The sequence below is a fragment of the Peromyscus eremicus genome, chromosome 23 (genome assembly GCF_949786415.1).
Source record: "Peromyscus eremicus chromosome 23, PerEre_H2_v1, whole genome shotgun sequence".
Lineage (NCBI taxonomy): Eukaryota > Metazoa > Chordata > Mammalia > Rodentia > Cricetidae > Peromyscus > Peromyscus eremicus.
This window is the reverse complement of record NC_081438.1, coordinates 40,362,976-40,375,159: the sequence shown is the minus strand read 5'-3', so window position 1 is coordinate 40,375,159 and position 12,184 is coordinate 40,362,976. Positions and strand designations below refer to the sequence as shown.

The 12,184-nt window shown below is 46.2% G+C and overlaps 1 protein-coding gene across 1 annotated transcript in view; it reads right to left on the bottom strand.

Annotated features, from left to right (window-relative positions):
• Positions 1-12,184, bottom strand: part of Fry (FRY microtubule binding protein) — a 249,244-nt gene that overhangs the window by 178,658 nt on the left and 58,402 nt on the right. Inside the window, exon 3 of the mRNA XM_059248951.1 lies at positions 30-83. Within this exon, the coding sequence (XP_059104934.1) occupies positions 30-83 (54 nt within the window). The remainder of the gene's footprint in view (positions 1-29; positions 84-12,184) is intronic.

Here is a 12,184-nt window from a genome sequence, read left to right as displayed (position 1 = left end):
CACAACACGCGAAGCAGCACGTCACATACCTGATCAAACTGGGGGTCTTCTCCACGCTGCAGAGATTTCGTCAGTGGCTTTTCCTACAACAACAACAAAATAACATATACAAAAGTAATTATCAAGGATTATAACACTGTGATAGAAATATCATTATTGTTATAATTTTCTCATTCACTTTTCCCTTTATGGCACAAGTGATGCTTGTTTTTAAATAAGTTAAAAAGTATTCCTCTGCTAGCCTGGCCTTAACCTTCATTGCTGAATGAAGGAGGAAGGCCCAGTCCTGTGTGGACATGTGGGCGGTGCTACTCACTGGGCAGGTGGGGGTCTGGGTTAGACATGACAGGTAGCTGAGCAAGCCGTGGGAAACAAGCCAGTAAGCAGTGATGCTCTGTGGCCTCGGCTTCACGTCCTACCACGGCTTCTCTTGACGTTGAACCTGTTCCTTCTCCAAGTTGGTACTGGTCAGCACTTTCTCACAACAACAGAAAGCTAACCAGTACAGGAGTACAAAAAACATGTAAAAGTTGTATGAGTGATGTGTGTGTGTGTGTGTGTGTGTGTGTGTTTACATCTGCACACACACATGTAATTGCATGTATGTCTATAAAATTTGTATTTGGCCAGTATAAATAAATGTCCTAAATAACTTCCTCTACATTTAGCCTATCACACAGACCCATGGCTCCCTCACTTCTCCCATCATAGAGCTGACATACACACAAAGCTGATGCAAGGCCCATCCCCCGCTCTGGCTGGCCTTGAACTTGTGACAGCCTTCTTGCCACAGGCTCTTGAGCGCTGGCATGACAGGTGCCATTATGGTCTCAGTCCACACCCCTGAGGCTTCCCCAGGAGGCGTAGGAATCAGCTGCCCTCTCTCATCTGGGGACTATTCACTGTCAAAGGGTGTGCATCTAAACGAAAGAGAACGCTGTGTTCTCATTGGCTAGTAAGCCTTTTTCTTCAGCCTATCCTGTCTGGAACACATGAATCAGGGAGTGGATCTAGAAACGTAGATGAGAAGGAAGAAGGACAATGAGTGAAATAGGTTTGGCTCATTGCATAGAAAGGGTCCGTTCTCTGATTAAGTTGGAAAGCACTTCCTGCGTCTGCAAAGCTTACAATGACGTTTTCTTTGTGAAGCCAGCTAAACGCAAACATTAGCAATGACGATACAATGTGAAAACAGGTGGGCAATCAGGTCCCCCAGACATCCTTGGAACAAATGTGGGGTGAGAATCTCTACTTGGAATTTCCCCTATTCATCCGGGACTGAGGGGGTCACTTTGTGCCCAACCTACAGGCTGGGAGGACGGCTGAGCAGCACGTGGTTCCTGCCGCGGGGAAAGAGAGTCTGGGAGAAATGTGGTCAGTGATACCCTTTGTGTTATGGATGCCGTTCACCATTCAAACATCAGCTCCACCATCACTCCCTCAGGGAAGTCTTTTTGAGCTAGCCTCCAATACCAGTTGCGTGCCCCTCCTTTCAAACCGGCAAGGTCCTATTATTCCGCACTTTCCATGGCCCAAGGCCACATTACAGAGCGATGTGTGCATGAGTGATGTCCCGAGCCCCTCCTACTTGTCAGGAAGCTCCAGACAGGCAGAAACCTGAACAGTGTCTCTCAGCACTTAGGGTCCTGGGGAAGGGCAGGGCTTGGTGCCGGTTAGGGGTCTACACTCTCTTCAAATATGAGGACTTCCTTGTATTTGTGTGTGCATGTGTGAGCTAAAAATTAAATATATATCTATATGTGTATGTATTATTTGCCAAGCGTGGTGGCGCATGCCTTTAATCCTAGTGCTTGGGAGGCAGAAGCAGGTGGATGTCTGTGAGTTCATAGCCAGTCTGGTCTACATATAAGTTCCAGGCCAGTCGGGGCTACATAGTGAGAACCTGTCTCAATAAATAAATAGTAAAATTTTATTGTGGAAAACATTGGTAACATTTGCCATTTTAAATGGTCAATTCTGTGCCATTATGGTATTGCCAATCACGTCCTCTGTTAATTTCATGAGCTCTTTTCATGCTGGAAGCTTCTATTTCAACCACTACACACACCAAAACTCCCCAATATGAGGGAGTAATTCTTAGTATCTACTGCTTAAAGCTGTACACGATGACGGAGTTGGTGGCATGGCTCCTATGACAGTTTCCTGTGTCTCTGTACTATAGCTACATGAACATTTATTCTATGTAAGTTCAGAAATAGGGAATGCATCAATACACGAGACCCAAGATCAACCCAAAGCAAATGCTGTCGTATGTCAGGAGTCTACACCCACAGTGTGATTCCCTTCTCTTGCTGGGTTCTGTTGCTGGGAGTAGGTGTGTGTGTGTGTGTGTGTGTGTGTGTGTGTGAGAGAGAGAGAGAGAGAGAGAGAGAGAGAGAGAGAGAGAGAGAGAGAGAGAGAGACCAGGCCAGCCATACTCTGAAGCTTCCCACACCCCAGAGAGTCATTTTTTCTTATTACAAATGGTGGGGAGCTCATAGCCATGGTGCTTCCTGTGCACACACTTGCATACACAGGAAGGAAGTAACGTTCTGCAAACAGACCTAGTCGGTAGGGCGAGTTATTGCCTCACACACTACTCAAGGCCATTAGCTAAGAATGTGGGCTTGATGCCTCAGGAAAATAATATACTGAGTTTCCTTCCTTATCTATAAGTACTCAAATATGCTGTCTTAATCATTTTCTTTCAAGACCTGGATTAAATTCACTTTCAAAATTATAGCCCTCTCTTCCCCCTTTTCTGTGTCTATTACTGTGAGGGCTGAAGTTATGTTTTAAGTTTAAATTACTGTGCTTAAGAGATCTATAAAACAGAAGAGCCTCTAACCTGTAAGCCCCACTTGCCCAGGGACAGATAACTTCCTGGAATACTGTTGGTCATGTAAGGTGACAAGCCATGTGTTTTCCCTTCTGCAAACAAGCTTGGATGCCTCAACTGTACGGGATGTGCTTGACCACACAAAGGTGGGAGGTATGTAGGCAGGAAGCACATCAGGACATGTGCTTGCCCCTGATTGGATGAAGGTGGGGAGCATGTAGTCTCCTGGGTTTGCCTTTATAAGACTCTGTAATTTGGCACCATACTCTGGGAATCCTGGATGTGGACCTGGACAGTGTCCATTGTCCTGGCCAATATTTAATAAAGCTTGCTTCAAATTTGGCTCAACAGTTATGGTAGTGGTCTTATTCCCGCCCAGCGGGATCAACATTACCTGTTACTTCATACACGGCATTTTTGCAGCTGTTCTGGTCAGCAGTCCCACTCTCTTGTGGGTGTCTGACTTCCCCGCACCCCTGACACACAGGATTCACCACTTGGGGTGCTACGCAAGTGACTGTGTCCCTATGCACCCTGAAGATGACATTTAAATCTTATAAATATCATCTCTGTATGAGTATGGATTTATCAGTATCAGTGGGTTTAAGAGCATACCTGGGAGAAAGAATATTACACTATCTAAACGATGAAGAAAATGGGGGGGATGGAGGGATAGAGGAATAAAGGAAGGAGGGGGACGGAGGGAGGGAAGCAGAGCTAACTAGATTTGGTGAGTTATTAAAAAGAAAGAAGAGGGCATGAAGATGGGATGGAGATATTGGGAGTTCTGGGAGAATGGGAGGGCATCTGTTGGGGGGTCTGGAGAATGGGAGGGCATCTGTTGGGGGGTCTGGAGAATGGGAGGGCATCTGTTAGGGGGTCTGGAGAATGGGAGGGCATCTGTTAGGGGGTCTGGAGAATGGGGGATCTGGGGAATGAGAGGGGATGTGTTGGGGGGTCTGAGCAAATGGGAGGGGATGTCTTGAGGGGTCTGGGGAATTGGAGGGTATCTGTTGGGGGTCAGGGGAATGGGGAGTTAGTGAGGGGTCTGGAGAATGAGAAGGGATTGGTAGGGGGTCCAGGGAATGGGAGGGGATTAGTGGGGAGTACAGGGAATGGGAGAGGATTGGTAGGGGGCCTGGGGAATGGGAGAGAATGTGTTGGGGAGTCTGGGGAATGGGAAGGTATGTGCTGCAGGGTCTGAGGGAATGGGGAGGAATGTGTTAGGGGGTCTGGAGAATTGGAGGGGATTGGTAGGGGGCCTGGGGAATTAAAGGGGATTGGTGGGGGTCTGGGGAATTGGAGGGGATTGGTGGGGGTCTGGGGAATTAGAGGGGATGTGTTGGGGGGTCTGGGGAATTGGTGGGGATTTTAGATGGGCATGATTAAGATATATTGTATACATGCATAAAATGTTAAAGAAAAAAGAAAAATATTCTAAAAAAGAGAGTCCAAAGCCAACCTGGGTTACATAGTGAGAACCTGTCTCCCAACAAAATAATGAAAAGTATATGGAAGACAATGCACATTCTGTGTCAACACTACATCATTTACACAAGGGACTTGAATATCGGTGGAGCTGGTATCTGCAGGGGAGGAGGCTGAACTCTGAAGGACAGCTGTGCCACCCCGTATAATGCAGGAGATAAGGAAGTTCAGAGAGTGTTTGAAAATGGCCCCAGGGCTTGACATGCTACTCTAGTCTCACAGTTTATGCTTGAATTTTTCATAATTAAACAACTGAAATATACCTTGACATATCTACTTCTCCTCCTGTTTATTTTTTCTTTTCAATTTAAATCATACAATGCTTCCCTTTTAAAGATGGTTATCAGCCATCTCTAAACTCACTTCAAGAGCATGTACTTCACTTCCGGTGGAGCCGGCCGGGCCCTCCTGTCTCTTCCACTTACAGGAGGGTGTGGTGTGGTGATATATTGCTTGTAATCTAAGAAATAAAGCTTGCCTGAAGATCAGAAGACAGAGCCAGCCACAGAGTTAGCCATAGAGATCAGGCAGTGGTGGCACACGCCTTTAATCCTATCACTCCGGAGACAGGCAGAGATCTGTCTGGATCTCTGTGAGTTCAAGGCTATGCTGGGCTACACAAGATTAATCCAGTCTAAAGAGAAATGGCCAGCACTTGGGATCAAACACCTTTAATCCCAGCGCTAGGAAGGTTGAGACAGGAAGTGATATGGCTGGGCAGAGAAAGGATATAAGGTGGGAGGAGACAAGAACTCAGGACTTTTCAGACTCTTGCAGGCTGAGGAGTTGGTGAGTTAAAATGTGGCTTGCTCTGCTTCTCTGATTTTTTCAGCTTTCGCCCTGATATCTGGCTCTGTTTTTTTTGTTTGTTTGTTTGTTTGTTTGTTTTTGTCTTTGTTTTTCGGTTTTTCGAGACAAGGTTTCTCTATGTTGTTTTGGTGCCTGTCCTGGATCTCGCTCTGTAGACCAGGCTGACCTTGAGCTCACAGAGATCCGCCTGGCTCTGCCTCCTGAGTGCTGGGATTAAAGGCGTGTCTCACCGCCTCTTGGCAGTTCTGGGTTTTTATTAAGACTGACTAGGATTCATGCAGCAGTGTGGGGACACTGCCTGCTGCTCTGCAGCCTGCTGCAGCTCTCAGAAGCCAGCTCTTCTTCCCTGGAATCAAAGAGCAGGGCTCTCCCAGCCCCCAGGGCAATTAGCCAGGGTCCGAAGGCCTCTGCAGAGGGAAAGGGCGGGCCTCTGCTTGAGCATCTTATTTGCTATGTGATGAAGTTTGCATCTCCACCCTCCCCCTCCCCCACCCCTCCCTCCTTAAGAAAACATACCTCTAATGCTTTGTGTGTCCATATCTTCCTAAAAAGGCCAGAGTGAAGCCACAGACGTCCACCCTATTTTCAAATAATTTCAGTATGTTCTAGCTACGCAGTCACCTCACAGACTTTTTACACCAAGTACTCTGTAACTCCTAAGAAGAAAGGTGGCCGAACAGGCCAGATCTCAGACAGCTGGAAGTTTCAAGAGGCCTATGGCTCAAAGGCAAGGTCATCTTAAGAATTCAAGGAGCACATTCGGTAAATCATTTTTCCCTTCTGACTTTTCAGTGGGTCCCCCCAATTCCACCCGGGACCCACACAGATTTTAGGAAGCTAGCAGACTCAAATTATACCGTCTTTGGAGTCACACCCATCAGTAGGGGCATGGGGCTCATATGACACTCAGACTGTTGGGTATGTCATCCACCTACATCCTAGTAGGCCCTGGCTATGACAGTAGATGGAGTGACTTGTGAGGGCACGGGACGGGGACCCGCAGCATCCTTGGTAACCTGGCAGGCTCTTATCTTCGCTAAGCTCCAGTTACCATTTAGGTAAAATGGAGAAACACCCAAACAAACCAACCACTTGCAGCGCTGAAAGATGACTGGCAGAGAGTGTTGAATGGCACTCTGTTGGTGGCCTGTCAGGGTGCTGCCACCCTCACGGGAATTCCTTTTGGTGCCCTTACTATCTGGATTATGTTGAGACAGACATGTGCCCTCCTGCATAATGTCCAGGATCTAAAACCGAATCCCACATGTTTTCTTGGGATAATGCATGTTACCCCTGCTGATACTGAGATCTCAACTTGAACTTCCTCAAATGTTTCCATAACCAAAGCGCTCTATTGTAAAAACAAGTGTGGGTGCTTTGTGAAGTGTAAACGTCCTTCCTTCTTAAAAAAAAACAAAAGCAAAAAGCCCACATTACTGGAAATAGTTTAATATTTTTAATAAGTATTTATTCATTTTGGGTTTATGTGTATGAGTGTTTGCCTGCATGTATGTCTGTGCATCGTGTGTGTGCAGGAGAGCTGGAGGTATAGACAGTTGTGAGCACCATACGGATGCTGAGACCCGAACCTGAGTCCTCTGAGGAAAGCCAGTGCTCCTCACTGTGAGCCATCTCTAGCCCCAAGACATTAATTTGAATTGTTAATTTAGAGGAAATCTAATGGAATGGTGGGGTGATTATTAAAATGACCAAAATCACACTTCAACTAAGTGCTAGACTTTGCAAGTCTTGATTCTTATGTTTTTTGCTTATAGGGACATGTTTGGTGCACCATTAGCTGAAAGGCTTTGAATATTACAGGCATGGGAAATTCACATCATATAAATTTATATCACACATTATATATGAGTTGTCAAAAATTTCAAAACTAATTTCAGATAGCTTCCCCCTTCTTCACCAGGCAGAGGAGGATGCTGAGTCACGTGGTATCCCATAACCATGGTGACAGAGTGGAGGGCTGGGGACCCAATTGTTGCAAATTCACTGAAGCATTTAGCCCAGAACTCTCAGCTCCTGCCTGTTTCAGGAGTGCTGTTTCAGCCTGAACCAAAGAAAAGCAGGGCACAGAATGTTTTCCTGGCTGTCACATTTTTCTCCATATCTTATTAGTGGCAGCTCTGACTTGATTTTTAAAAACATGGTCTGAATAATAATAACCTTTCACCCCAAGCAACTCCCTTGTGACGCGTGGGGTGGGGTGGGGGATGGGCAGCCAGGCACCAGAGGGTGTGAATTGTGTGGAACCTGAGGGTGTGAACTGTCCGCTGCACAGATCACTCCGGCATGCCTCTGTCTGTCCACAGGTAACAGCGAGTATCGAGTATTGTTCTATGACACCCCGGGCAGCTCCTAGTATTAACTACCCAGCAGTAGTTAAAAATCCTCGGGTGTATAGGGATGTGTGCTTCAGAGGTAGACACATCTGCTTCCCCCGAATCCCTGCAGCTGACAGAAAGGAGTTTCTGTAAGGAAAATAACAGACACCGGTTTTCACCCAAAGCTTTGGGGGGAATAGTTCAAGATCAAGAGACTGATACTGACTGTCCCAAAGAAGTCCAAGATGCAGGCAGGCAATTCTCTGCGGGGTGGGGTGAGGCTATGCCGCGAAGCACGATGGTAGACTATCTGGGTACCTATTTTTTGAAAACGAACCCTCCTGAGACGTCTGCCCTATTTGCAGCCGGTTCTGCTCGTGCCAGCGGAGCCTGCTTGTCTGTCACATTCGACAGTCCCAAGACCAAATCCATTACCTGACCAGCGGAGGGGAAACTTGGATTAAATTTGGCTACAAAGTTAATCTTCATTTTAACTGAAGAAGAGAGGGCTCCCACACACTCTTCTCTTTCTACTGTAGCTACCACGAAACACGAGCTTCGACCTTCACTCATTCGCTTCTGAGTTACATTCTCTGTTGTTGCTGATTCCTATTTTACTGGTCCTGGCTTATTTCTTTACAGCCTCGCTATGTTTAATAAACGGACTTGTTCATCTGGCTGGATCTTTGCCCGTTTCTTCAGGTCCTTGCTCCACACAGAAGCTCCTCACAGCCTCTACCTTCAGTCTCTCCCTCTTGTCTCTCTCCCGGCCATCATCACCATCTCAGGGTCCTGCTTACCGGACCCCGCCCCCTCTGGCGGCTGTTCCTTTTCTGCCACTCTTGTACTCGGTTTTCCAATGTCTTCTCTTCTCCCCTCCGCTCGTTCTTAATCACTGGGAGCTGCTTTTCTCTCACCACTAAAAACAGCACCCCAGAGACCCTGGGAAATTCCAACATGGTGGCCATTTCCAGGACTTGGCTCCCTTGACCTCCAGTTGCACTGCGACCTCCCCGACCGTCCTTTCTTTCCCCTTGAGTCACCCACCCCCAGACAGCTCTCATTTTTCTCCGTGGCTTTCACAGGCTACTCTTGCCTCTAAAATACTTATACTCTGTAGTGCTGAACCATCTTGAGAAAACCTCCTGGAACATTCCAAGTTTACCTCTCTTCGACCTAGGAATTGAGTAGAAAGAAATCCCCAGAGGTATCAGGAACATCAAATGGAATATTGTGTGTGAAGTAATGCATTGGATATCTGCATAGATACCAATAAAAATATCTAATAAAATATGAGTCCCAGGATTGATGACAATGACGAATAGACATGAATTTTAAGCAGGTTAAAACTGCGATCATGCCAGAGCCAACATCCTTACTGCTGAAGTTATATTGATGATTTTTAGAATTGTCAAAAGTTAAAATGCTGTGTGGAAACATAACCATATTACATCAAAAGAGGAGCATTCAAGACTTTACTAGTTCTATGCATTTATCTGCTTATCTGTTTGTTTATTTTGCTGCTGAGACTGAAAACCAGGGGCTTGTGCACGCCAGGCAAATGCTCTCCTGCTGAGTGGTACCTCTAGTCCCCACAGCTGACCGCACTATAGATAGTTTCTGTATTACACCCCTTTCCGCCAAGACTGGGGTGATCCTAGAAGAGGGGTTGGAAAGACTGTGAGAGCCAGAGGGAGCAGACAACTATACTCAAACAGTATTCCTGGATAGGATAGGGCTTTGAACCCAGGAACACACAGTGGCTGCGACCGTATCTACAAAACATGTATAAGATTGCCAGGCGGTGATGGTGCTCTCCTTTAATCCCAGCACTCTGGAGGCAGAGGCAGGCGGATCTCTGTGAGTCTGAGGCCAGCCTGGTCTACAGAATGAGTTCCAGGACAGCCAAGACTACACAGAGAAACTCTTTCTGGAAAAACCAAACCAAGCAACCAACCAAACAAAAAACGATGTACAAGATCAAGCCAGTCAAAATCCCAGCATGGATGGGGTGGGGGTGGGGTGGGGGAAGCTTATGAAGTCGAATGCCTGTCTGAGGAACTGTGGGCTGTTGATGGCCACTGGGGGAGGGAGAGTCAGTTTTCTTCAGGGATGCCAGCCCGAGAGGCTGCCCATGTTTCAGTAGTTGGTTCCATGCGTATACACACATTGACAGCTCTGAAAGGACTCAGTGGGTATTACATTGACAAAAGAGGAAAAAATGCCCTTGAAGTTGGGAGGGAGACATGGTGGGGAGAAGAGGGGAGGAACTGACGGAGAAGGAATAGGAAGTGGATACGATCCAAATATTATATGCATGTTTGAATATTAAATATTAATAAAATGCTTTTTACAGCAGATGTGTGAGGTTGTGTGCCATGGCATATGAAGGTCAGAGGACACTCTGAGGGAGTTGTATTTCTCCTACTGTACAGGATCTGGAGACCGGACTCGCCTTGCCAGCATTTGGTGGCAATCACCTTCACCTGCTGAGCCATCTTGCTGGCCCTTGAATGAACTTTTATTACTAATTGTTGTCACTCTAAAACACGAAATACTTTCATATGATCTCTTACGTGTGCTAAGAAATGACGCCTCTGTTAGTTCTCAAAAGAGGCACCAACGTCCAAGGCACAGGTAAAAAGGGAAAATCCAATTTACTGGAACATTCCATCTCACCCCAGGCAGCATGGTCGTCATCAAGAAGAGAAACAATTGTCAGCAAGGATGCTTCGGGGAAAAGGAACCCCCATCCACTGGACAGTGGAGTGTCTACAGTGGGAAAACAGTGGGGATTCTTCAAAAGGCTAAAAATGTAGCTAGCATGTGATTCATGTATATTGCTCTGGGTAGATACTTGGAGGACTCTAGGTCAGCATACAGCAGAAACACCTACACACGAGTTGATTGTGGCACTATTTACAGTAGCCACAGTACGGACCCCGATTAAGCACAGCAACAGACAAAGGTGAAGAAAAACTGGTAGATACTCACAGTGGAGTTTTACTGTTTACATTAATTATAAAGATGCGTGGAGGTGTGTTATACGCACAAAGGTGGATGGAGCTGGAGAGCACCATTGCGTATGCCTTTTCCCATATGTAGACTCTAGATCACACACACACACACACACACACACACACACACACACACACACACGACCTGAAAGCAGAAGGGAACCATTTGAGAAGAGGAAGAGGACCAGTGGGAGGTGGGCAAAGGCAGGAGAGGGTGGCCGGGGGAAATATGATCAAAGCATGTTATCTATGCATATGAAGGTATTATAATAAAGTTCCCATTTGTTCCATGAATAGAAAGGTAGCACTGTTAATGGTTAAGTAAGGAATGTGAACAGAAAGAACCAGGTTGAAAATAACTTGAGGAATAACGTCTACCACATTTTATATACTCAAAAGGAGGAAACACTGGTAATCTCTCACGGCATCTCTGGGTATAATGGCTCAGTGAGTGAAGGAGCCTGCCCTGAGTGAGAAAACTGATCCCCATTAGTTCTTCCTGGTCTCCACATGTGTACTCTCTCTCTCTCTCTCTCTCTCTCTCTCTCTCTCTCTCTCTCTCTCTCACACACACACACACACACTCACACACACACACACACACACACACACACGCACGCGCGCGCGCACACACACACACTCACACACACACTCACACACACACTCACACACACACTCACATACACACACACACAGAGGGTGGGGAAGAGGGAAAGGAGAGTGTGTACAGATACCTTCTGAGGGAGAAAGTCACTTTTCTTTGGGAGGGGTGGTCACCGGTAGCTGCCTGTTCCTCAGCATCTGACCCCCACACCCATGTGCATGTCGGCAACACTAATTCAGCCTAGTGAGTTATTTTAAAAGGACATGAAGTTGAGAGGGAGATGTTGGGGGGGTTCTGGTAGAAGTTGGAGAGAGGGAGTAGGGGTGGATACGATAAACATACACTGTACACATGTACGAAAATTGCAAAGGATAAATAAAAATATTAGATTACAGCCTTACCCAGAAAGAACTGAATACTACTAAATTGGAATACAAAGCCCTTTGATTTTTTTTTCTGATTTCAAAATACTTTTCACATGGTTTCTTTGCTATAAGTTTCAATCAGACTATGGTGGGGCATTAAATTTCATTTCACTGATGAAAAAATCCTATTTAGGAGCCACAAAAGAAATATTGTTCCACCTGCATGACTCCAGGCATATTCACAATCAGGAAAACAAACTTCAGGTTTAGCCACATGCAGAGAAAAGTAACTCTGTGAGCTCATTTGGAAGAGCATCTCATTCAGCGGCCCAGTGGAATCTTTCCTCGATTATTATCTCTGCTTTTAGTCACTGGCAATGCTCTGGTTCTGAGTTACGATGTGTCTACAGATTTCCTGGGAATGACTTGAGAGAGAATGAGGCAGGGAAATGCAAGCCTAAAGCGGCTCACTACGGAGCAGCTAGTTCAAAAGCTACTATTTTAATTACACGTGGAAAAATAAGCCAGTTCCTCATCAAGCATGGTGTAAATATTCCCCATAGGACCAGCAGTCCTCTGGTCTCTGTTCTGAACAATAAGACTCTAGGTTTTAGCACTACGCTCAACAGGGAGCTCAATCTAGGTTTTTCTCTGTGTTCTTCCATCAGACATGTTGGAGCAACAGTGGCCTCGGATTAGAGCGAGCTTTGGCTAAAAGGAAGGGA